Genomic DNA, 27,471 nt, shown 5'->3' on the forward strand with positions numbered 1-27,471 from the left:
TTGTATATTGCTTCCTATTTTTGAGTCTTGATCAGTATTGATGCCACAGTGCCTACAGACTTTTTAGACTGCAAATGGTGAAATCAGCAATTTTTATTTCCCTCTGTTTTCTGTCTAGTGATTGCATTATCAGGGCAAGAATATGTTCCTATTTTGCTCCTCACTTTGCAATAATATAAATTTTATAGTAGTACTTTGGGACAGATGGACTGGACTTGTAACCTGGTAGTGCTTCTTTCTGGGTGTTTCTTTTCACAGTAATATAGCAGAAGAAAAAACATTGGTTAATAAAACAGAACCATAGTCTAGTAGGAAAAGGGGAAATTTCCCTGAATTTATATTCACTCCTGGAAAATACGATCTTGTCACTGTCAATCTGTCACATTTTATTTATGGCAAATGCAACTACATGCTACTTAGTATCCCAGGAGCAGAATCAGACTGTCTTGGTGTGCTCACTGGAGCATTCAGGGTTTTTGAGGCTGCAGTTGGAATAGTAAAGTAAACAGATGCCAATTAAAAAATTAAATCAAAATTGAAGATACTGATTTTCTTTTCCTTTGCATAAAACAAGCCTTGCTTGTCAGATACTTGCAAGTAAACTCTTCATTAATAGTCCCCTAAGTGAGCCTTTCCTCTGGAGGGTGATACCATGAAAGATGTAAGGTTCTCTGTGTCTAAACTCAGAATGCAGCAATAAAATTTAACAGGAAAGTGTCATTCCAATTTCCCTCTTGACAATCAGTAACAAGAAACTTCAGGCTGCTAATAAAGAGGCTGTGGAGATTTTCAAGCCAGGACTGACTGCTCAGCAAACCTGAACATCTGCTTGTAGTTTCTGCTTTGAAGTCTTCCTAGTGAAATGAAAAATTCTTAGAGCTCAACATAATAACCTCTGTGGTGTTAAAATACCAATCTCCTTGTACGTGCAGAGGTAAGCTGAAAATCAACTGACAGAAGTGACAAAAAATAGGGGGGTGAAAGTGTATAAATCCTCAAGTGCTTGCAGACTCCAGTTTGCTGCTGCAATATGAAAATCTGCATGCTCATGGGTTCACAGAGGGACTAGACACCAAGCGTATTTTAGAATATACCACTAGTATCCTTCTAATCTGCATTCAGCTTTAGAATAGCTGGAGGTGTACATTTGAGGCTTTTTATGTCTACCCATAAATTGCAGGAGGAATAAACCAGCACAAGGACAGACCACCTTAAACTCTGTTCTGTTGAATCCACTGCCTGTGGACTTGCCTGAATGAACAGCTCCCCTTCTCTGGCAACATGGGGTGCTACAGCTGAGGCAGTGATTTTTCAGGACCCTTTGCCCCAAGACATGCATATAAATGCACAGGTGTTGCTCACAAACATTTGTGCATTTATCTGTCCACGCGACTACATAGAGAATTTTGGAAAGTGAAATGTAGTGCATTTCATCCCAGCTCTTCTTTACATACCTTCCATCAGAAAACAGATTAATTCCTCCTGCTCTTCTACAGCTTGTGTTTATTGCCCTATTATGAAAATAACTTTGCTTTGAATTAGAGAGAATTAAAGCATGAGTTGGAAAAACAAAGGCAGGTGAGGGCTAGAAGTAAGTCTTTTCTGTCATCAGTTGCTGTACAAGATTGTAAGATCACAGAAACAACTTGGTGTAGGATGTCTAATGACCAAACTGTGAAAGTTGAGTTAGAAAAAACAGAGAGTGCAGATGCCAACCCCCTGTCTTGTGCTGCATTGTGTAAAGGCAAATACTCAGGGGATGATACAGGACAGGGACAGACAGTGATCCGTTCTCCTCCCACACATCCTGGACTGCAGCCAGTGCCGGCTGGGGCTCTGAACATAAGTGGGTTGCAGTAGGAGATAGCTTGCTCTGCACTCCAGCAGGCACTGTGCTGCTTCCACCTTCACACCTAGCAATACATTTAAAAACCTGGTGAGAGACAAGCCTAGGAGACTGGCTTTAAAATCCTTTTGTAGCTCTTTGTACCTTCTGTCTATAAAAGCTGGGGAGGAGATGAGGGATACAGACAACCATTTATCACATTTAGGGGGAGTCTGCAGATGTGAGTAAAAATAGATAAGCAGGAAATAGTTTAAAAAAATCATTCTGTAAGTTATCAACCTCTTTTAGATAGTCTTAAGAGAGTCTGAAAGCTTTCATAGATAGGTTAAAACACAGGTTCTACCTATTATTCTCTTCTAAGCACCACTGAATATCACCTACCAATGATGTTTGGTAGATGTCCCAGCCTGTTTCATTTCTAAAATTCTTACCATCTTACACAGGGAAGGATGTTTTGAGAAATCTGTGCAAGTTCATTATGCCAGACTGTGCTTAATACATGACTACACCAGCCAGCAATGCTTCCAGTAGGAAATGTGAGCTGACCAAAGCCTAAGTGCTGTTCGTTAAAGGATGACAACAGTATTTGGCTCCATACTGATTTGAATTGTAAGAATCTCACCAGTGATATGACCAGAATCACTTCTTAAGCTTTGAAATTTTATTATGTCAAACCCAACTTTTCTCAGGACTGGCAAGTTAAAAAGAAAGCAAAATTATATATGCGTCTTAGGGGTTCCTCTTTGAGCAAAAAAGGAACATGAATAATACAAGAGGCACAGAGAGAGTTGGCATGACTTTGCATTGCCATTTCGATATTCAGCAAAGCATAAAGAAGAATTGTAACCTCTGCCTCCAGCCAGGCAATAACAAAAGTGTCATTGTTGAGTTCCTTAGTGACACCTGAAGGTTGTAGGCTTTAAGTTAGTACTGATTTTTCCTGATATTTTGTAGTTTCCTAACAAAAAAGTGAATCAAAAATAGGTTAATTTTCCCCACAGGAATCTTAATTGCTTATGGAACCTTGTGAGACTCTATTCTTAAATAAAAGCTGAAATATGCATAAGAAACATGTGGTGAGGGAAATGTGGTTTTTCAATGCACAATAGGAAATCAGGAAACACATGAACCTGAGAACAGCAACAGATTGCAGCAAGACAGAGGCCAGATGTGGAAATGGCTAGGACCCTTTTAGGGAGCATTTGAAAGATTACATCTCTATGAATTCTCAAATGAAATGTGTGCTAGAGACAGTTTAGGAACAGCCTCCAATGTTTCATAGAATCATTTAGGTTGGAAAAGATCTTTGAGATCATCAAGTCCAACCGTTAACCCAGGACTGCCAAGTCCACCACTAAACTATGTCGCCAAGCACATGGTGACTTTTTTAAATACCTCCAGGGATGTTGACTCAATCACTTCCCTGGGAAGCCTGTTCCAATGCTTCACCATCCTCTCAGTGAAAAACATTTCCCTAACATTCAATCTAAACCTCCCCTGGTATAGCCTAAAGCCATTTCCTCTTGTCCTGTCGCTAATTATCTGGGAGAAGAGACCTACTCCCACCTGCCTGAAACCTCCTCTCAGGTAGTTGTAGAGAGTGAGATCCCCCCTGAACCTCCTCTTCTCCAGACTAAACAACCCCAGTTCCCTCAGCTGCTCCTCACAGGACTTGTTCTCTAGACCCTCCACCAGGTTTGTTGCTCTTCACTGGACACGCTCCAGCAACCTCCACATCCCTCTTGCAGTGAGGGGCCCAAAACTGAATACAGTGTTTGAGGTGCGGCCTCACCAGTGCCAAGTACAGGAGGGCAACCCCTTCCCTAGTCCTGCTGGCCATACTGTTTGTGGTACAAGCCAGGATGCTGTTGGCCATCTTGGCCACCTGGGCACACTGCTGGCTCATGTTCAGCCGGCGTCAGCCAGCACCCCCAGGGCCTTTCCCACCAGGCACTTCCCCGCCGCTCTGCCCCAGGCCTGTAGCGTTGTGTGGGGCTGGTGTGACCCAAGTGCAGGACCCAGCACTGAGCCTTGTTGAACCTCACACAACTGGCCTATGCCCCTCAGTCCATCCTGTCCAGATCCCTCTGCAGAGATTTCCTACCCTCAAGCAGATCAACACTCCCCTGCAACTTTGTGTCATCTGCAAACTTCTGAGGGTGCACTCGATCCCCTCATCCAGATCGTTGATAAAGACATTAAACAGAACTGGCCCCAGTATTGAGCCCTGGGGAACATCACTTGTGGCCAGTTGCCTGCTGGATGTAACTCCATTTGCCACCACTCTTTGGGCTCAGCTCTCCAGCCAGCTTTTAACACAGCGAAGAGTACACCTGTCCAAGCCATGAGCAGCCAGTTTCTCCAGGGGAATGCTGTAGGAGATGGTGTCAAAGGCTTTACTAAGGTCTAGGTAGACAACATCCACAGACTTTCCCTCATCCACTAGGTCATCTTGTTGTAGAAGGAGATTAGGTTTGTCGAGCAGGACCTGCCTTTCATAATCCCCTGCTGGCTGGGCCTAATCCCCCAGTTGTCCTGCACGTGCCATGTGATGGCACTGAGGATGACCTGCTCTGTAACCTTCCCTGGCATCGAGGTCAGGCTGACAGCCCTGTAGTTTCATGCATATAGGAGTGTTAAATGGCCAAAGGCTGAACAATCACAGGTCATACGCATACAAGCAGCACTGTTTGCAGCCTGATGCTCCAGCAGCTTTCTCCTAAGTTAGTATATTGACATACAAATTAAATTAAAGTATTTCCCCCACCTTCTGTGCAAAGGTGAATTTTACATTATTTCACTTATTAGGTTATTTGGCAGCATGAGGAGATGTAGCCATAGAAGTTTCATCGTAAACAATGTGCTTAGTTACTTGCATTTCATACTCTGAAACCAAAGCTATCTATTACAACGTTTTCCATTTATTATAAAAAGCTAATACTGCTGCCATGGTAGCCAGTTTGTTATGTACTAGAGACAATTGCTATAAAGAAATAATGCTTCCCTGTGAAAATGGAATTCCCACCCTATGGGAATAATTATCTGGAGTACTGAGAACATACTTAAGAAGCATTTAGTTTAGCTGCAGCCTAACCCCAGGCCCATCTGCTGGGAGCTGAGATGGGCTGTAGGAGCTGCAGCTGCTGCCGCCAAAAGAAATGTGTAGCCACAGCCTCCAGCACCCAAATCCCCAGGATAGTGTTCCCATCATATTAAAACCAATAGCAAAACTTCCTTTGGCACAGCCTCCAGCACCCAAATTCCCAGGATAGCGTTCCCATCATATTACACCCAATAGCAAAACTTCCTTTGGCTTCAGTAAAGCCAAAGTTTTTCCACAATTTCCATATGACACAGAGAATACTTAGCGTTTCAGTTTAGGTTTGTATATGTAATCAGTGTTTGTGTTGCTGTCTGAAAAAACATTTGCCCCAATAGCAAAATGCATGTCCTGCCCACATCAGTTACATTGGTCAGACTTTTTTGAGGACTGCAGTAAAAATCAACTATTGAAACATTCAAGGTTGAAAGAACCTCCATCTGTTCCCTTTAAAAAAAAGATGTATGTGTGGGAATTACCACCAGAGACACCAGTCTCTTTTTAGCACCAGCACTTTTCAAGTTTTACCTACCACCTACTTGGCTCCCCCCACGCCCCCCTCCCCTTGCTGTATACACCTTTCTAGCTAGACCCTTGCCTTTTGACCTGCCTATGGCTCTGATTTCTCTCATTACTGTGTGTTATTCCTCTACCCTCTGTTGTATTAAATCTCTTTAATTTAGTGTGTTCTATTAAGTTTACGCATGCACAGGTCCTTCCTCTTCTAAACAAATAGTGGACTTTGGTAATTGGAAACATGACATGAGGAAATATGCATAAAGAGAGCAAAAAATTCAATAGAAACACCAGTGAGAAGATAGAAATCACCAGTCTTCAGCAATGAGTTTTTTACAGGACTAGGCATTAAAAATGTGTCATAGTCTCTCCACAACCTAAAATATTTCCTCTGTTCATATTCAAACAAACATTCCTGTTGAATTGTTTCTGCTTGAAGAAACAACATTTTATACACACATGTGGTCAAAAGATTTTCCTTTGAAATTTTCAGCTTCTCATTACAAATAAAAAAACAACAACAAAAAACCCAGATCTTTTTGTTTAGAGATGTATTTGTTTAACATTTCAGCTGTGGTACGTGTTGTTTTAACAGAACCATATCAAGATGTGCCATGTCAGTTTGCTTTGATATTCAGTCAGGTCTCAAACCCCACCACACCCTTCTAGTGCAGTAAGCTGCAGTGACGTATCACCAGGGATGTGGCCTAGCAAGGAAACTGGTTCATAATATTGAATCTGAGCATGAAGAACTTTCTAAACATCTCTGCCATGGCAGTCTGTGTCCAAATCAAACCTTTCTGTACCAGTCAGGTTTTTGTGTGTTTAGCTTTTATTGTCAAAAGTCAACATTTTTTACTGTAAGTATAAGCTTAATGAGGGTTTTAACTTACCAGTGTGATATTGGAGGTTTCAATTACTATTATAATGGGAGTAGAAACATGAAGACTTGGAACATCTGTGACCATGAGGTATAATCATAATACATATCTGATCAAGGGATACTTGAAAAAGACCCAGGAAAAAAAGGCTTATATATTATGTAGACTTCATCTGCTATAGACAAGGACTTTTAAAATGTTTTCACAATGTCTTTTACTCAAAAACTTTGAGCAGGAGCTCAGATGTCCTCCTGAGGAAAACATTTCTAATGACGTTGCAGGAGAAACCTCTGCTAGGTTTAATAAATGTATTAAATAAAAAGGTTAATTTCAAACATAAAGACAAGAACTGCCTTTCTTTCTTTCTTCTAGGAGGGTCACATTCAGTTAGAGCCAGGCAATGATATCTTTATAGGAGGTCTTCAGTATTCAATAGACAAACGATGGCAAAATGTAAATGAAAATATTTTAGCACAGAAGTCATGGCTTTCCTCCCACCTCTCACTTTTTGCTGTTATCTTGACACTCTTCTGACAGGGACTGCACAGCCCTCCAAGAGGCTAGCTGTAGGAGTTCAAGGAAAAGTTGACTTTTTAAAGCTATTTTCTCTGTTTCTTCAGGACAAATTCTCTTCTCTTTTCTGCTTGCGATACCTAGTGCTACTATGAGACTTAGGGACTCATAGGCAAAATGAATTTGAACAAATAATACCTGTATTAACTATACAATGACTCGTACAAGGAATACATTACTTTGTGGACAGGTCTTGCTTGGTTGGTATTGCAGTACTGTTCAGCGTAACATTTCCTAGAAAATGCCTTATAAGCACCAATTATGACAGAAAAAGAACATAGCACTATTCCTGTCATCCAGTGATACTCACCAGCACAATCAAATCCACTTCCTCGGTAGCCCTGCTTACATTTGCACTTGAATGATCCTTCCGTGTTGAGACATTGTGCATGGAGGTTACACCTGTGTGTATTTGTCACACATTCATTTACATCTAGAGAAAAATATAAATGCTTCAGTGAAAACTGTGTTGAAACTCAAGTTTCATGACAGCCTGTTTGTGCCAGCCGTCTGTTTCCAGGTATTGTAAGCACTAGTGTTAGACCAAGACGGTCCAGAGTCCATCGGAGGCAGAAGAATTCACACTAACAGAGAATGTTTAACATCAGCTCCAACTGCACAACTACTGGCATATGCATCCATGGAAAATGTAGAGCATCCCAGTAAAGGTAAAGTGAACACAGTGATTTTGTGACTAACAGGATTCAAACTGTAGGCTGTACACACTTTTCTATTAACAAAACGCAAAAGGCACCAAAAGAGTGTGTGACGTCAATTAAAAAAAAATATGCACTACATCTTTCTCATTCTTTTCTTTGTTCTACAACAAATGCAATGGAAAGTAACCCTGAGCATGCCAAGATATTGAGATTTTCTATTTAACATTCCAGCATACACGTGATACTGTACGAAAAAAGTATAATCAGGAAAAATTTGGTACAAAATACTATGTTCAACTGACAGCAAAATGAACAAGCATCAAGACTAGCTGATTTTGTTTTCCTTTCCCCACGTTTTGCCACATCACAAAGATGTTTCTGATTTCTCCCACATGAGGGAGCCAAGCTGGTGCACAAATTATTGCACCACTTGCATTTTACCCAGATTGCTTCTTTTTTAGCAGCTGACAGGTCCTCTCATGATGTAAGTCAGCTAGGAGACAAGTAGCAGGAAGACTGACTCGAAAATAGGGTGTCTGAGACTGAGATTCAGGTTTGAAGATAAAATTCTGACTACTGAGACCTCCCCAGTCTTTACCCACATATTGTATGAAAAATTATTTTTTCCACTTTAAGACTCTCAGGATTTGCATACAACAGGAAATGCAAACTTGAGTTTCCAATACCTGCCTTATACTCTCCCTCCCACCCCTAACTCCCAAGACCAAGCAAATATAAACAAATCCCATAAATTCTGTTTTGCATGCACTTCTTGTAGTAGTTCCAATCCTTCCAGGCCCTCATGTAGTCAACTGCTTGAATAATACTGCTGCAGTGCTTGCAGTAACTTACACTTTTCTGTATTTCCACCATTCAGCTAATGGATTGAAACAGGACTAAAGGTGTTTTGACATTTGTTTTAGCACCTGGGCATGCCAAGATAACTTTCTGCCTGTATTTATTTTTGTTTGTGAGAAACTTAGGCATGCAAGAGAGGTCTGAAAAGTAATTAAAACCTATTATTTTCATACTTTTTTGTTCTGTACTGTCCGGCCAAACAACTATTTTTACATTCATGAAGGCACTTGATTGGCATTCCTCATTAACGACACAACCCCCCCCACCCCAAAAAAAATAATTGTGGGACTACTTGTTCATTACAGGTTGAAAGCCAAGAGGACTAAACATGGCTCTTTAACTAAACCCAAAGTAGCACTTCTTTGTAGTCAGCTGTTGCTAATTTACTACAAGCCCTTGCACATCTTGTCTTGGTACGAGGCAATTTAATTTGCAAGTGCCAGTGATCAGGTTTTTCATAAGGTCACAGGGAAAACCCATAGAAAAATTCAAAGTGCTATCAAGAATATTCTTAGCGTGACATCTTTTATCCATTTCTGAGGCAGTATCCCAAGGCTAGGTCAACATGCTTCAGGCAATGACAGGAAAGATGCACAGTGTGGGAATGAAAAAGAATGAAGAAGGAAAATTCATGGGCTAAATCTTACCTACACAGTCATAACGGCCAGTGACGTATTTCAGTTCATAACCAAGCTGGCATTTGCAGTAGTAGCTTCCAAATGTGTTGACACATCTGCGGTTATAAGGGCAGGCAACTTTACCAGTGGAGCATTCATCAATGTCTAGAGCAGGAGAAGGGATGCTGGTCAGATCCACGAGAAAGTAAAATGGGAAAGCAAAAACTAGTTTGGATTTGCATGGGAATGGTTTGGTCTTGGTTATCACAAGGTGTTTAATAAATAAGTCCTATAATTTCCCACTGGGGGTGACTTTTGCATGTGCTTATATAAATGAAGCAGCAAATTGTGAACTTTATGGAAGATTTTGAGTCCTGGCATGGTAAAAGCTAGGGTAGACAGCAGTGGGGATTCTCCCCACTGGGGAAAATGATATGCCCTAAGGTCATGGAGCAGGGTCAGGAGGAACTCCACAAATTCCATGGTTTCCCTGAGAAAGGAAGTGTCGGAGAATACTTTTAAGAGAAAGCCGCAGAAACAGGAAACCACGGTTCTACTGAATCTCTGCACCTCTCCCTTGCTGGACTAAATCAAGATGTAGAGGAGAGGAAGTTTCCAGGCTGTGAGAGGTCTGCCCGGCAAGGTAGTGATGGGGTCAGACACCTTGCAGAGAGAAGGAGGAAGATTGGTATGGGAGGAGCCTAAGAACATTATTCTTAGGAGGATTAAACTAACAGCCAGGTAATGCTTACCTGTTTTTACTGATTCTATAACTAATACCAGAGTATTAGAGTATCTTACAATATATTAAGCACTTATGCTATACAGCAGGAAGATGCTATCTCATTTTAGAGATGGAGAACTGATGATATATGACAGGTCATGCAGAAAGAAGGGATCTGATTATTTCCAACCTCTGAAGTACCTTTTTGTCTATTTTACCTTCTATCATATGTATCAGCACTCTTCCAAATCCATTTGAGCAGGCAAGGTAAATAAGAATAAACTCAATCCAAAAGAATAAAAACAGTTGCCTGAATAATTCAGCAAGAGATTTAAGAGAACCACTCATCTATTGTATTTAAATACGTATGTCTACAATGTTCACACAGCTCTTAAATAATTTAAACAAATTTTAACTCTGACTAGCGGTAGTCCAAGAGCCTTGCTGATTACTCAAAGCAAGACAGTTCCAATTACGAAGTAATTTCATTTGAAAGAAGTAAGTATTGTTCTCATGTTGGAGTCTTTATAGTTTGGAAGTTGAACCAAGTATCCACATGGATTTATTCCATAGCCTCTAAAGGTGATACAGTAGTCCCAGGCCATACAACCTTTAGATGTGACTCGATAGTACAGTTGTGTGATAAAGAGAACAATTCATATAGTAACTGTCCTTCTACACAGCAGTGTCTCTTGGTTAATGCATTTATTTAATCTTGTGTTTGAAATGTTAAGTATAATATTGTTTTGTCCACTGAAGCTAAAATTAGTTTTTTAATGTTTGAACGTTAAACTTCCCAACATCTAAAACATTCTCTAAGCTGTAGAAATCATTCAACTAGTATGTATTGGTTCAGCAGCATCTGAAATGGCTTGGCTACTGTTATTCATTGCATGTAAGGTATCATGTCCAAGCTGCCCTTTATGATCAAAGGACTTGCACCATTGTGACAGAAAGAATGTAGAATATGTGAAATCATCAGTATTGTACGTATGTTACTAAAAACATTTTAGTAGACAGCACTTATTGCAAAAAGTTTTTTCACAGAATCACAGAATGGTTGAGATTGGAAGGGGCCTCTCGAGGTCATCTGGTCCAAACTCCCTGCTCAAGCAGGGACACCTACAGACAGTTGCCCTGCTCCTGCTACTCCCTGACATGCACTTCACTGTCCCTCCTTCTCTAGTTGTTGGAGTAGTCCCTGCTTTGGAAGCTTTGTTTCATGTCTGTTGGGTTTTGAAAGGAGCTCATTTAGCTTCACTATTAAAATGGGTATGATTTCAGCATTGGATTACAATGCTGTAGCACTGCTTTGTCAGATGACAATGTAAAATGGTATCACAGAACAGTGCCAAGTATTATAAGCAATGCTTTCTTCATCCCAGGAAACTCCCAGGTAAACTGATGTCAAGGCTTCCGGAGAAAAATATAGAAGTTTGCACCATGGGTCATCACAGTAAAAGAAAACCCTATCCAAACATAACTCTCAAATCCTATAATGCATTATGTCAGCGGGACAGCAGGCAGAGCATTGTATTTAATGGCCTCAAAGCAATAGGGAGAAACTAAATCTGTAAATGACTCCAAATCATGTCAAAATATTCAGTTATTTATTGGGGATGGGACTTGCCCAAAGAATTACACGGCCAGTATTACAAAAGCAGTTAAAAAACCCATGCAAACTTTACATCACACTGAGTAACAAGCAGCATTATTCAAGCCAGTGAGGAGAGCTAACGACTTCTTAACCTTTCCCCAGAATCTTTTTTGGATCCTATAGAAAAGCAGCTGAGAGTGAGCTTTCTAACCATACCAATGCATGTCCTTCCGTCTGGTCCCAATTGAAGGCCACCTGATGGACAAAGACATTGCACCTCCCCTTTGACTTCATCACATCCATACTGGCAATTCACCACGGCACATGACCTAGAACCTGAAAACAGTATTTAAAATAACAAGGGCAAAATTCTAGGCTGGGATCACACACTTAAAATGAAGTTTGATCTGGATAAAGGCAGAAAATTAATCAGAACAACAAAATTCCATTCATCATAAATCAAGCTGTTTATACATTAACACATTAACAATTCAGGTGTCCGTGAGATAGATCTGACACTCTCCTTCACTTTGTTCTTTTCTTACCTGCCCTTATTCCTCCTTCCAGCTCTGTGATTCTTAGTATTACCTTTTAGATTCAGACAGAACTGCTGAAAGTACAAAAAGGGTGTTTTTTACATTTTCCATTGAAAAAGATTTACCTTAAAGAAAACTGGTATTCAGTAGTGAATTGTTTTTATTGCTTACCATTAAATATGCTTCTAGTATAGAATTTGATTTTACAAACTATTTAGCCTGATGGACTTAGAAACCACCCTTTATTTTGACCCTTTACGGAACAGATATCTAACAAGGCACTAGCCAGAACACAAGTCTTGGTCGCCATAGGTTGGTTAGGAGTCTGAATTATTGGAGATTATTTTGATTAGTGTCTAAATAGAAATGTAGGGGTCTAGATTCTGTCTGACAGACCTATGCAAGACTAGAAAAGTAGGAAAAATGTATTAAGTATGCAGGGAGATTATTTCTAAAATCCCGACAAAATCCCAGAAGCATTAGTGCTATGATGCCAGAGAAAGAAGTAGCATTTGGAAGCGTTTACTGGAACAGTGTGTGCAAAGAAAGTATTTCCATTTACTTCACTGTGGTTGTGTTCAGAGAAACAGAATTGTATATAGGTTCTCTGTAAGTGGAAAACCTGGAACAGCTGTCAATTTATTAGACACACAAAGAAACTGAAAGAACTTTAAACTGTCTCACTGCTTAGGCAGGAAAAAAATATGAATTTTATTTTAAAAGTACCAGCACTTTCAGAATGGTAGATAATAACAGAGTGTATAGAAAATACAATGATATGGTCAGGTGCATATATAGCTACAGCCACACGATTTGTGATTTTAATATAAAATATAATGCGTATTAGTTCTGTGTGTTATGAAAATGAATCTGTTCAATCTGTGGTAAAATTATTTTTCTTAGGCTGGTTTGTTTAGAATCTGTGGCTAAGTGATGAACATTCAATGCCAAGAATTTACTGTATTTCCAAAAAGCATTTTACTTTTCTATGAATGAGAACATACAGGAGGTAAGAGTTAAAAGAAGACAGACTGTAAATCATAATACTTTGACACATTATCTATTTTCTAAGTGGGAATAAAGAAATTTACTAAACATTATTCTTCCCTAATTGATTATTTTCTCTTTTGTTTGAAGCTCCTATTCCTGGCTTTGGTTAGCTATAACATTGGCTTAGACAAACCACTAATCAGATCTAGTAGAATAATTCCTGCAGAGTTTGGATGATTTTATGTTAGTTACTAACCTACTATTTCAAGCAATGGTTCTCTGTGGCCCAAAGCCACATTCTTCTTCTGATACCCTTCTTCCAGCTCCATGGTCCGTTGGTGTGGCTGCAGACAAGCCTGACTGCTCAGACTAGGAGGAATCCATCTTGCTAAGGAGACTTACATCATGCTGAATTTGATTCAAAGGAGCAATAATATGCTCAAAATGCTTGTCTGAATAAAATGATGAGAATTATATAATTGGCTAAACAACCTAGAGTTTTATCTGAGCACAAGCTTTACGGCAGCATCAAGTGAAATGGGAGGCTACTAAACTTAACCAAGAGTAATTTCTATTCGAGCAAATAATTTACTGCCTCATTATATAATTGTAGTTTCTGCTTAAGAAAATCAAGGCCCTTCAGAACTGGAAGGTGGTAGATGGGTTGGGTTAATGAGGCACAAACTGGATGAACATTATTTTTCCTCCTTAACTAGAGCTGTGAAGAATGAAGACTTCCCTTCTATGGGAAACCTGGCTTTCCTCTTGAAATTCGGTTTGATTCTGTGTCAGGGTTTGTCAGGGTTCCGCTGAGAAATAATGTTTCCTGTCAAAGTCAAACACGAGCTTCAGGGCTCACAGTGGCTCAGGCAATTTTTTCATACATACTTGACATTGGCCACCATTGCCACTGAGAAATTCAGCATTTTGTATTGGCTTAAGCAAAGGATAGTGCAATTGCATATTTGGTACAAATGCAGAGTTTCTTAAATCAGGAAACAAATCCTGAACTAAGACCGGCTTAAAAGTAATGCAGCAGAAATCTTAAGTTACAGTCTGGATCTGGCTTTCTGACTTGGTTCAAAAGCGTGGCTGCAGCAAGCATTTGTGCTCAGGGGAGCAGGACTGAGGGATGGATGGGACAAATCTGCTGCTGGGCTCAAATGATTGTTTCTTTTGACTGTAGTCCTGCCTTCTGCCAACTTCAGCTGTCCGTAAGACAGTGGCCTTACTGAAAACTGCTCAGCATATGATGTCAGCAAATACACAAATTATCTTGTCTAATGGATGAAATGGAAGGAATATCTATCCATTTCTCAGGCATCTCACAGCCCTGCAGCTGTTGTCTGCTGGTGATACAGACCATGCTTAATAATACAGAAGCACAACCCTGAGCTGTGATGCAGGGAAGGGAAACCCTCCAAAAGCTCTGGCCCCAGGCACCTTTCGTGGCAATTTCAGTCTCCCTGCCATAAGAGAAAATAAAAGCTCTGGCCTTCCTACTTGCCCCACATCTGCAGATCCTACACTCCTGCAAGTGTTTGCCAAGCCTGGGTGTTTTTCCAATTATCCCAAGACTAACAGCAAACTTGCCACATGGGTGTTCTACCTGGTGAATGGTTGTCTTCAGGGTTTGGAGATCAAAGCCTTTCAGGGTTTATGGTCTTCTGTCATATCCATGGGAAAGATTGTGCTGCACACCACAGAGCTAGGTCCACTGGTTTAGGATAGATCTCTAAGCAGATTGTTCCACTGCTCAGACCAACCTCCTTGTCCAACTGATGCATCTGCTCCAGTCCAGTGGACTACATAAAGGGCTGCCACCATGCTACATAGGGTTTTGTGAAATTCCAAGCCAAAATACCCATATGGAACAACTCAGGTGAAGAAAAAAAAGTATTTTCTGCACACAAAAGTATCATTGGAAAATAAGAAGCTTCCTCAGGTCTGAAAAATCAGGTTGGCTAAGAAAGCAGAATGCTTTGCATTACATGCTGACTTAAAGACAAAATAGGTAGAAATACAGTTTAGATAAGCTTTAGTTCAATGAACAAATGTTTACAAAAAGCTGGCAGCAACTGTGAGAAACGTAAAATAAATTAGTCAAGGAGCATAGAAAGGTAAAGCAAGGAATAATGGCATGAAATTCACCACAGCAAAAAGTAGTCTATATTGGTGCTTTGCTTGGATAGATTCATTAATCCTTATTCAACAGATGAACTGGCAGGACTATGCACCAAGGTTATACTAGCTAGCCTTCATCTGAAATAATGCTATCAAAGATTTTTACTTCTAGCAGGACAAAAATTCCTCTGAACACCAAAACACAAGTATGACCTAGTTTACTTTGTCCAAGTACTGCCAAACAGAAAGCCTCTTTCAGCTGCTGACAGTACCAGCGTGCTAAGGCAAAGACCCTATCCTGAATAAGCTACAACCCATCACAAGAAAAAAATCTGCTGGGATGAAATGCGATTAGATGATTTTGGTATGCCTGTCCTATCAGCTCTATTACTTACTTGCACATGTGCCATCTGGCATAAGCATGTACCCGTTGAGACAATAGCACTTGTAGCTGCCATGTGTATTCATACATCTGTGTTCACAGGGACGTGGTTTCAGTCCACATTCATTCAGATCTGCAGAAGTCATTGGAATGAAGTAAGTGCTGGGTTTGTATACATATATTCATACATATAGGTGGATAACATTGCCTAATGCCTTGAATTCCCCACAGTAAAATCCCCTGGATTGAAAATGAGCCAGCCCCTTGCAAGATGGGAGTTTAGCAGACCATCTGCCTGAAAAGACTGCTAGCAAAACTAACATACACAGTCTTGACACCTGGAAAACTAATGCAAGCTCTGGACACATCTGGCAGCTAGTGAGGAAGTGGTGAAGGGGTAGGGAGAAAATTGCATAGTCTTTTCCGGGAGTTATTTTTCCAGATTTCTCTGGTTCTAGCTGGAGATTCTAGCCCTCCAGTTGACCTCTGTATTAGAAAGGCAAAAGCATGAGACTAAGAACAGCAAATCAGCTTGAGATAAAGCAAAACAGATATTTTTTTTTTCTAAACTACACATTGGCACCAAGGTTATCAGTAGCGGAAATGAAATGCGATATATGACACGAATTATTTGATTTCAAGAATAGAAGGACAAATCTCAAAAATCTCAAAATCCCAAGAATAAAAGCATCCTAAATCCTTCTCAAAATCCAGGATTTAAAGGCTTTTCTGAAACTAAATTAATTTCAAATTCCCAATAGATATCCTTCACAGGGAGAAAACTAGAATTCTAAAGTTTTATTTGTGTGATATAGGCAGAGAAGTGTTGACATTGGTATTGGTCCTACGACAAGGGGACAGTATCTGTGCTTGTGACTTCTGTGAACTGACACCTCTACTTCTAGTAATTTGAAATCTGATTAGTACGCAGACAGAACCCATTAACAGAATACACAGGCATATGCAGCCTGTTCAACATGTGTTTAAAGGCACATATGACCAGTAATATAGTTTCAGTAAAGATGCAACTCTCCAAGCAAACACTGAGCTTGTGCAGCTCCACTTCTAATGGGAGAAGCATCTGTTCTCATGTCTATGTGCCCTGTGGACCACAGAAAAAATTCCAGACCATTCAAAGCGTAACCTTTGGGGGGGTTATACATGTGCAGAAGTGCTTGTTACAGCTCAGCCCAGGGAAGAAAAAGAGGGTTTCATTCTATTATTAAACTTAGGGCCTGTTTGAAAAAGGACAACCTATCAGGCTGCAAATCACACGGGATTTTTGTGCTACTGTGGCTCCACTAAATAACCAAGACTCTCTTAACAAAGAAACTAGAGAGCAAACTAGGGAACAAGAGTTATTCCACTTAGACCATACATTTTCAAAAGTGCTTAGCTGCACATATCTTACACAATGCACAGTAATGCACAGATAGCATACACAGCTCTAAAAGAGAACCTATGAAGATAAGGCTAATTTAGCTCAGACTTGGTGGCAGACTAATACAGTCCCCTTATCTCTGTTATTTTAGTTAGCTCATGGTTGAGCTTGCTCAGCAGGGCATTCTGCTGTAAGGACAAACCAAGGCTATATCTGCCAGTAAGTTAAAAGTGGCTCTGAGCATTCCTGGCTGCTGGAACATGACCACCTATATGGCTATACTATTGAAATAGCTCTGGGACATTTGTGGCCTGTGCCAGCTACCACTTTGCTAAAAAATTCCTGGCCATGCTTCAGAAGGTAGAACAGCCCAGGGACCTAACAGGCAATTTGCATATGTAGGTTTGCCCGGTGCTTCCCCCAAGCCTCAGATGCTGAATCTATTGCATGTGCACAGAACTGATCTGCTTGCCTACAGAAGGCATATTGAATGCAGCTGCAGTTATTGCAAAGGAAACACCCAAAAGCTGGGGGCTTCTCTGTTGCCTTTTGGTAACTTTTAAGCTGCCAAATAATTTTTGAGCTTAAACTTCCAGGTTTAAAGGCTGGAGTTGTAAGTGATTCCTTCATATCTATTACACACAACCACGGCTGCTGTTTCACTTTCCTGTCTAGTCGTACTGAGGAATTGACTTCTTCCCCTGTGAGCAACATCAGAAGCGCGAAAGATAGTGTCCCAAAATACATAACACTATAGATTTATAGTACAGTCTGAAAGATATTGTATAACAAGTGGATTGTTTTGACTCTGAAAAATGTGTCTTTAGTATGTCGATGCAATGTTTTCAAGCAAAGGCTGCAGGTGCTTAGGAAGGTAGCAAGGATAGACTCATCCATTTGCATGGCCTTTATGTCATGCTTCCCTCACAGCACCTGCAGCTCACTCATCTGCACTGCAGTAGGATGGTCTCTCCACACACTGTGAACTGCTCCTTTCATCTGATCCAACACAGGGGTCTCATATATTGGAACAGGGGAAAAAAAAAAAGCTGAGTTGTCACCACTGTGTTAGCTGAAATATTTTCATATCTAATTGCAGTTTATGGAGGGAAAGTGGTGCATTCAAGGTTTCTGAATATGCAGTTCTAAAGATTCCCATGTCTGGTTCCCAGAATTACCAATCAGCATGTGCAAACAGATGGCATTGGCCCAGACAATTGAGAAATTACACATCTAGCACGTAACTGCATGTCCTTCTGATGTGAAGGTTAGTTAAGAAAGTAACATGGGCTGCTAGTTAGGAAAATAACATGGGTTCTGGATTTGACTTCCCTCTTTTCTAATAATTTCCTATATAATCTGTCGATGCCTTAATCCTCTGATTATAAACGTGTCAGTTTGCCCTTGTCATCAGCCCACAGGAGATGTTATACGTTCAAACTTCTGTATGCTGAAGAAGGCTTCGAGCTTGCCGGGGATGTTAGAGATCCAAAAGCCTTAAACTCTAACCTCTTCTATGTAAACGAGAAAATATTTTGGTTTACTATTTTGGAAGATGACACAATCCATAGTACAAGATAAGGAGACAGAATATCAACAGTCTGCTTTCTGGAGTAATATCCCCATGTGCACAAACCTTGATTACAGGTTTTCCCTGTAAATCCAGGGAAACATTTGCATTTGTTTGGTCCCACGCACTCGCCATACTTGCAGCCATGTCCACAGATTGCTGGCGGAGTCAGGCAGAGAAAGCAGAGAGAAAAAGAAAAAGTTAGAAATACTATAATTGAGAACTTTCGTCCTGCTTACTTGCCTAAAAACTTGTTGCACAAGTTCCACATTCTCTGTACCTCTCCCTCTAGTTTGGGAATGGTACCTACTGCTAAACACTTTAGTTCTGCTTAAAAAATGTGACACTAGCACAGATTACACGAGTGCGTGCTTTTCCAGGTTTGTAAAGACCTGAAAAAGAAGAGACTCCTTTTAGCTCTCTTCCTCATGTTTTTCTGCCACGCTTATGATTACATTTAGTTTCGTACTCTTGCCTTTTTCCTATTTTGAAGAAGCCTATGTGAGAAGCAGCTAACCAGAGCTTAACTTGCTATGCTTGGCATCTGGAGTAGGAAAGAGGCAACAGCACTCCTGCAGCCAAAGGAGACACACTACCATAGTTTTCCAGTCTTTATCTTCTCAGCTACAGCTGAGGAATGTGTCCATCTCATGGTGGAACATTCAGAGCACATCTGTCAAATGATCAGGCAACCTTCCTTCCCACATATCCCACTAGTATAATTACATCAGGTTTACAATGATTTGGGAGGGCTATACTTAGCATGGAGACATATTCTAACTCTCATCCCTCTGGATTATTAGTCAGAAATTAAATGCTGACTTTTATAAGGCTTACAGCTCCTAAAGTCAGTGTGATTGTCAACATGAGGGTTATTCAGGAAAGCAGATCAAACATGCATTTAGACCAGGACTAGCTGTGGAAAAACAGTGAAAGAGTATGCGCCAGGATGCGCATCTTGCTACCTTGTGTAATTAAAGCTGCTATGCAAACTACAGGAAATAGAAGTGTCACAGTGTTAGTAACTATATAGTAAAATTCAAAATTAAAATTCATACTTCTAAATTCAAGTATCTTCCATACATATAAAGATTGATTCAGATGAACTGATTCACCAGCTTTGCAGATTAAGGCATTTTTCAACACTACCTCTATCCCTGAATGCAGCGTGACATACTACAAGACCAGCTGAGTATTAGCACTGAAATAGGGAACACCACTGCATCTGAATTTACAGTGCAGAATTACATTATAGTTGGCTTAAAAAAATCTGCTAAAGATGAAACGTAGAAGTTAATGAAAACTGTACTTTAGTACAAAAGCAACCTATTGCTTTAAAACAAGACAACCTATTCCACTGGCTGATCAAAGTTACATATACCAGTTGTCCCTCCAGGCACTCATTTGCATCAAAAATAAGGTGCTATTAAGCAATGCGGAAATATTAATAAAGGCATTAATCACTTTTCCTTTTTTAAACTGATATGCTATATATACAGAACAGAGACATTTTGGCATCTTTCCCTTTTAGATACAAGTAGGTTGATTTTCAGCAATTAATAACCCTAATCCTCTACTCAAATTCACTGGATATACAATGCCAAACTCTCTGGGACAACAGGTGCAACATCTGAAAAAGATTCCTAGAACATCCATTTTATGATTTTGTTGTGTTTTGCCCAAGTACAGCTACAGAGAGATTCCACATCACCTTCTCCTTGGGATCTGTAGAGCTTTTGTAAATTCGAAGTGTCTTAAGAGGCATCGACTTTTCACTAAGCCAACCATCCACAGACCAGAATGCTGGCCAGCTACCTGAGCTCGTCAGGAGCACTTATTGCTTAAGTTTTATTTATATTTTTAGAAAGTTAAAACCTCCTGGTTCTCAGAGGCTGTGTACTCTGAAGATAAAGGATACCAACTGATAGAAAACCATTTTAGAGGTCCGTATGTAGCATTAGAAAACACTGCATTTTTGGCACTTACTTGACAGCTGTAACAATACAGGCACTGACCAGGGCTGTGCAGGAGGTTAGAACAGATGGTCCCTTCTGGACCTAAGAATTTTTGAATGTGTTTTTTATGGCTTGGTGTTATTTACCCAAAGGTCTGCTTTTTTGAGGAGATGGTCTCTCAAACATGTTTTAGTCACTCTCTCACAGAGTTAAGAGATTTCACTCCTCAGAAAGTTTATTTCTGTAACTTCTGGCAGACATATATGAAATCCCTTTATTAGTACCAAGTACACCGCCATGGAGAGGAAACAAGCATAAAGTGTTAATGTTACCTTCACAGTGGCCCTTGTTGTTCTTTTTCCAGCCATAACAGCAATCCAACCTAGAACCATAGCGACACACCCCAGGCTGTCTCACAGCCACCAGCTGCCCAGGAGCTCTTGAGCTGTGTAAGGAAGGATAAATACTAGCTCCAACAGGCAAACGCACTTTGCTTCGTATACTCCTTTGTACATTTCCCTTATGTTTTATCCACCGTCAGGCATTTTCCTTTCACTGAACCTAGGGAAGTGTTCCTAGACAGGGATGCAAAGTTGCATGTGGTTGGAGAAACAGGGAAGATGGGAAAGTTTCAGCTGCAATAAATTAACTGTGCAACATAAATCCTTTCTAATGAGAAACATGGCAAAGGCAAAAAATACAGCCAAGTCCCCTACTACAATGACTCATTTTTAGTATCAGTTAAGTCAATGGGGCTGCTCCAGCTTGTGTCACTTGAAGAATCTGGATGGAATATATGATGCCATACCTGACAGAAGTACTGCTTTGGATGATGAAATACCGATTCTACAGAAAAGCAGCTTTCTGAACACCAGTCAGCCCCATAAAAGCTAGTGACTTACACAATCAATTTGCATGTATGAGCCTGCAAGTCCTACGCATTCTGGTTGTACTGGTCTCCCTGACCATACAAATTAACATTAAGTCTGCCAATAAGCCCAGGGGGTTCAAAGTCACTGTGCAGATCAGTAGCTGCAAGAGTTGGAAAACCTGAAATGTTAGTTGCCAAAACTATAAATATGATGGAAATCCACAACTGTGTAAGTCTTCTAGACCTACTCTATGCTGCAACGGGTGCTGTGACTCTAGTTCTCTTCTCCCTCTGTTTGCTGTTACTTAAAATCTTCATTACCACATGTCTGTCCCCTTTATGAAATTCTCTTCTTTATCAAAAATCCTCTGTCCTCACTGCTTTTCCAGGCCATAATTTAAAATACACTTTCTTCAAAGAGTCAAAAGTGGTGTTTCTGACACAGAAAATACCTTATCTGTGAGAGCTCTGTAGTGAGTGATTCGGGGTATTGAGGAGGGCAATAAGCAACAACAAACATCCCCCTGGTGGCGGGAAAAAAAAAAATGGAAAAAATGTCAACAGCCCAGGCACTTTCACATTTTTTAGTCTGATGCACAATAAAGGCATTGCTTTATCACCTTACAGCAGTGCTTCACACATATGCTCCCATGCTTATCTGTAAGGGTTGCACTCATACTGGAACAGTTACCGCAAACATCACTAAGGCAAAGTAGTAAAATAAGTATGCGCATACACTTCAAAGATACAAGATGTTCCTTCAGAGTTTTCTTCAGTAGCAGAACCATTGGAAAGAGAAGAGAGTTCACAAGGAACACATAAGCTCATCTATCTGAGATACCCTGAACGAAGAGATGGTTCTTATGTCACCTGGCAAGTAAAAAAGACTTCAGTGTTGAAATAAATTTTTCTGAAGTCACTCAGCCTTTCTCATTTACCCAGTGATGCAGTTTACAGAAGTACAAATACCCTGTCTTCAGGCAGCAGAAAAAGCGTATTGAACAGCTATGATTTCTGTATGTGCGTCTATTAGAAATCAGCATCCTCCCTCTGGGTTTATACACAGTAAAACAACCTTTTTCTGTTTTGTTCATTCAAATGCTCTTGGTTTCCATCACCTGCAAGTATACAAATTAAAGAACATGTTCTGCTTGCATGCTAGGAAGTGCCCTTGAATTCACCTTGATAGTAAATGTATATTCTGCTTACATCCCAGAAAGTCCCCTTGAACACAGCTGGATAGTGCTATGACTCCCCTTGAAGGTTAAAATGCCTAAAGCTTGGAGGAAGCAGGATCTCATTACTTTCCAGAAGGTGCTCAATTTCACAGGAAGACAAACTCATTCAGTGATGTTTTATTTAATAATTCACTTCAAAATCAAATGAAAATGTCTTTACAAATTATATAATATCTCACAAGATTTCAGTACAAACATCTTAAAACATTATTGAAATGTTCCATAAAACTGCAAATAAAATGAACATAGCTGAACTTTTTAGATATTGTTCTGACTTCCACAACAAGCACCAAGTGAAAGTCTGTCTTCGGCAGTGGGAAAGCTCAACTAGGTCATTGAGAGTCCTCCTTGATCCCAAAATCTGGGAGGAAAACCAGTTTTACCAGGCTAGTCCCTCCGAACCATGAAGAACCACCAGCCACCAGCTCAGTTATTGCTGTCAGGAGTTCAGCATTTTGTGCAAAAGAAAGAACTTTAGAAAAAGATCCTTTCAGGCAGATTCTTTCTGGGTGAATGTCACAAGGACCCTCTTGGACACTGGGGGAGAAGTAATGCAGACCAGAGGCACAGGATGCTTTTGATCTCTCCCTATATGATATTCATGTAGGATTTCACAGCAAGTACCTAGAGGCCTAAGTGAGATTGCTGTGCTTGTGACTGCCTGCTCAGAGTGCAAAAAATTCCTGGCCTTGAAGGACCTGCAGCCTAAATATGTGACTGAAGAAGAAAGGCAAGAGAAGATAGACTGTGCAGGTCAGTGGCAAAAGTGGTCTCTACATTTCTAGTGAAGAACTCTGTCCTCTGAGGGTCAGCAGCTTACAGCACTGCTGCCAAAGGCACCAAGTGGCAGACTGAGCCATCCAGGGTGCACAGGCAGGAGAGAAATAACCAACTTCATGTGGCTGTGACATTGCTAACACCAGCAGGATGGCATTTAGCAAAAAACATTGAAGACGTTCTTTGATGAAGACGAAGAACAAGAACTTCTACAGTAAGCTGAGGCTGCCTTACTTGATGAAACAGAATGAAAGAGCTGGCTGTATTGGCTGTCACAACACCACTGTGAGCCACTAACACCATTATAAAGTAAGTGGGACTCCCGGGTGTTTCAGGTAAAATTCCAGGAAAGCTGTATTGCTGCTTTATCAGGCTGTATTGTGTACAGTTCTTAACGTCCATGGCAAAGAAATATGAAATATGTATTGTATCTATGATGATAAAACATATGAAGAATGACCTGTTTTGCAGAGGATGAGAAGAACTTGGCTTCACTTGAACAAACCAAAAGCTGAGAGGGGATCTGATTGCTTCCTACTGCACGTCAGGCAACTCCAAAAGAGAGAAAGAAGAACTTGTTAAAAGAAAGGCCAATTTATATCCATTTGCTCTTGCACTACTTACTGTCCATTAATAGTCTGAGGGGGATACGAGAGTATGAACGCAGTAAGAGGTCTTGAAGAGCATTGAAGAACCAGAAGAACAACTCCTACCTAATTTTAAGATACACTGTCTCTTTTGCAAGTTGAGAAGGATCTAATGTTTCCTGCAATGATAGAAACATAGGCATTAATGAAGTTATGTCCCATTTATTCACCTGCTGCTGAAAAAACTTGTTCCTCTCTGGAGTAACATGAATTATGAATTCTATCCCAAAAGAAGTTGGACCATTTCACAGCAAAACATTCAGATACTGGCCAGGACCAGGTACGTATATGACTGTACCTACACTGGCATAAGCAGCAGACAAAATAAATTGGGAGTGTCATGTGAGGACAGACTTGAACTACTACATGCAGTACCTTTGACTTCTTGCAGTTTGATATCTTAAAAGAAAGCATGTATTTACAGTAAAACATTTAGAAAGTTCACCTGCTCCACTGACCAACTGACTAGGTAGACTTCAGCGAAGCGAGGTTGACTGATAGGGTAGGACTGATATCCCCAATAGCTTAAATACACAAAAAACGGCAAAGGAAAATATTACAAGTATAGTATAACAGGTGATAGAGGGGGAATAAAGCACACCTGAATGTTGGAACTTGCTTGTCCAGGAGAATCTCCCTGCCACCCCCTACCCCTCCTTCTTCTTGTTTCATTCTATAAAATAAGGAAACAGGTTTACATTGCATAATTTTCTCAAAATTAGTTCATGACATAGGCCAAATCCAACTACTAAAAATATCTGTATACCAATGGGCAGTCAAAAATTTTGAATATAGTAACTGAGCTGATAGCTGTGCTGGACTGTAATCCTCACTAGCAGCCATTTTACCAATAATGGTTAAAATAAAAGAAGGAAGAATCCCAGAGGTGAAAAAAGTTACTTGTCATGTTCTAATCAGTGAGCACGAGCAGCATAAGCCCTGCTTGAACTGAGTTATGTGACAGCAGCAGCTGCAGAGGATGACTAAGAAAGTCTTCAAAAGCCTGATTTAACCAGGTAGATAACAAAGTCAGGTATGGTTTGAGTTAATACATCTGTTTATTTTCAGATCCCATTAATATTCTGTATTTTACCAAGGTTTTCTTTGGGAAGGAACATTTATGAGCTTTTACTTTTTTTTTTTCCTTCAGGATACAGCTGCTAAATAGATTTGGTGCACTGTTTCCACAAGATCTCTACAGGACACTTTTGGTCTGCTCTTGCACATACAATAGCTGCCTGCTCTTGGGGGTGGGACAGAGGGGGGAAGATCTGTTATATTATTAGCAGCTTCCAGTTAACTTCAAAGGCAGGATATTATCTTTCTTTAATTTCCCTCTAAAAATTTTCTGGACATTGCTACTAGCAAAAACCAGCTAGCACCAAACCTAAAATTTTGATCAACTGGTATATTCAGAAGGACAAAAAGCTGGTTTCTCACAACTTAGCAATTTGAAAGAAATACAGTAAAATTTTTTTTTAATGTGTCATGCAGGGATCCGTTTACCACTTTGCCAAACGAAAGCAAGGGTTTTTGTTGGTGGTGGTGGTTGGTGTTTTTGGTTTTGTTTGGTTTTACAGAAGTTTATTTGAAGAGTGACTTCTTTCTACAGGAAAGTTCACCTATAGTCATATTAAATAAAACCAGAAATGTGTCACCTGTTATCTTTTAATAACTTTGCCTTAGCTATCCCTTCAGCCAGTTTCAGGCAACAGGCAACGTAACAACAGCCCTGCTCCACCCTCTCTCAATCCTCCCAAAACACCAAATGACGTTTAGCTTGGACTTGCAAAAGTTCCTCTGTAAGGCTTCATGTGCCCACCAGACTCCTTAAAGGAAGTGCTCAGAGCAGAAAGGTTACATGTCTAGGTATGAAAGCTACACTTCTAAGAGATAAAGTTAACCATAATTAATTCAGTCTTTCAAAACTGATTCCAATTTTTACTATTTCCTGTTCCTTCTCCCCGGCTAATTAGAGCAGATAGTATTTCTTTGTCCTCTTTGAGTCCCTTGCCATCTAACACTTCCAACACGATGTTTGAAAATCTCTTCTTTCCCCATCCTCCCAACGGACAAGGCAGAGTAACGATCTTGGTAGAAAAGAGGGATACCACCACCGTCATCCAACACCACCTTGGACAAGCTAGGCTGCAGAGCAATCAGACTTAGGTATGCTGTAGGTTTCCCATCGCTTTCCCGACTTCCTGGGAAATGTCATTTTTACTGAACACGCCACTCTCAGCTTCAGCTAACTCCAGGCTGTACTTTCTTCTGGAGAGAGATAACGCTCTTATTTTGTGGCTTTACACCTTTCAAAGTCTTTGAAGGGCAAATACACAACATCAAGAAAACTAACATCAGCATTCAAGCAGAGCTCTGCTTTAAGAGCAGATGTATTTTCTGCAGGAGCAGGTCTGGAGTCCATTAACTCCTCCCGAGGACCTGTCCGCTGGCCAGCCCGCGTGCACGGGCACAGCACGCCGCCGCTTGCTGGGGATACAAACATTCCCGTTCACAAATCTGCTACTAAACAAATAAGCCACACGCCACCTTGAAGGCTTCATCCCCAGTTGCTGCAAAGTCTCCTGCCAGCTACTCCCTCGCCGCAGCGCTGGCGGCGTTCCGTTTGCTTCTGGAGAACTGGGAAGGGGAAGGCTGGGGTGCCTTGGTCCGGAGCAAGTGGCTTTATTTACCCTCTCTCGAAATCTCGTTCCGTTTCTGGGGCGAACCTGTCTCTGCAGAACCGCGCAGGCACGGCGGGCTGACGACAAAGCCTCTGTCTATACAAACAAGGCAGAGACAGCGCAGCTCACGCCGTTCCGTACGCGGCGCGGCTGTTCTCACCGCCGGGATCGGCCCCGCTGCGCTGAGGGGACCGCTGCTCCCCGAGTAAGGCAGCCCCGCAGCTTCCGCGTGCCTACGTGAGGGGAAGCGGCGGGCGAGCCCCCGGCGAGCGGCGCTCGGCACGGCGGGGCCGGGCGCCCGCAGCCGCCTCACACGGCGCTGCGCCGAGCGGCACCGGGGCCCCGCCGCCGCCGCCGCCGGGGCGAGCTCAGCGGAGGGACTCGCCGACACCCGCACCTGCGGGCGAGCACGGCAGCCCCCGGCACGGCGGGGAGCGCACGCCGCTGCCCGGCCCGGCCACCCGCGGAGCCGCCGGCCGAGGATCGGGACCCAGCCCCGGCCCCGGCCGGACCCCGCGCCGCAGCGGGGCTGCGGTCCCCGGGCACCCTCCCCGCCCCGCCGTCCCCGCTCACCTGCCCGCGGCGGCCAGCGCGGCGGCGAGGAGGGCGGCGAGGAGGGCGGCCCCGGACGCCGGCACCATCGCCCGGCCGCGGGGAGGGGGGCCCGGCCCGGCCCCGCGGCGGTGAGGCGACGGCTGGCGGGCCCGCGGCGGCGGGCGGGCGGTGCGTAGGGCGGGCGGGCGGCGGGACGGGGCCGTATAACCGGGAGGGGTGGGGCAGGGAGGGGTGGGGCAGGGCGGGGCGGGGCGGGGCGGGTCCGCCTCCAGCCGCGCGCGCTGTGCGCGTCCCGCGCTCTGGGGACGGGACGGGGCGGGCAGCGACCCCCGGCGGGGCAGGCGGCTTCGCGGGACGGGGCGGCGGAGGGGAAGGGGCGCCCCGCGGATG

The 27,471-nt window shown here is 41.9% G+C and overlaps 1 protein-coding gene across 1 annotated transcript in view; it reads right to left on the bottom strand.

Annotated features, from left to right (window-relative positions):
- Positions 1-27,174, bottom strand: part of EGFL6 (EGF like domain multiple 6) — a 43,985-nt gene extending 16,811 nt beyond the window's left edge. The window contains exons 1-7 of the mRNA XM_037378564.1: positions 27,100-27,174; positions 20,642-20,754; positions 18,421-18,513; positions 15,417-15,536; positions 11,588-11,707; positions 9,081-9,215; positions 7,227-7,349 (exon numbers count right to left, since the gene is read on the bottom strand). Of these exons, the coding sequence (XP_037234461.1) occupies positions 7,227-7,349; positions 9,081-9,215; positions 11,588-11,707; positions 15,417-15,536; positions 18,421-18,513; positions 20,642-20,754; positions 27,100-27,167 (772 nt within the window). The 5' untranslated portion in view covers positions 27,168-27,174. The remainder of the gene's footprint in view (positions 1-7,226; positions 7,350-9,080; positions 9,216-11,587; positions 11,708-15,416; positions 15,537-18,420; positions 18,514-20,641; positions 20,755-27,099) is intronic.
- Between the last annotated feature and the right edge of the window lie 297 nt (positions 27,175-27,471).

The sequence above is a fragment of the Falco rusticolus genome, chromosome 2 (assembly GCF_015220075.1).
Source record: "Falco rusticolus isolate bFalRus1 chromosome 2, bFalRus1.pri, whole genome shotgun sequence".
Taxonomy (NCBI): domain Eukaryota; kingdom Metazoa; phylum Chordata; class Aves; order Falconiformes; family Falconidae; genus Falco; species Falco rusticolus.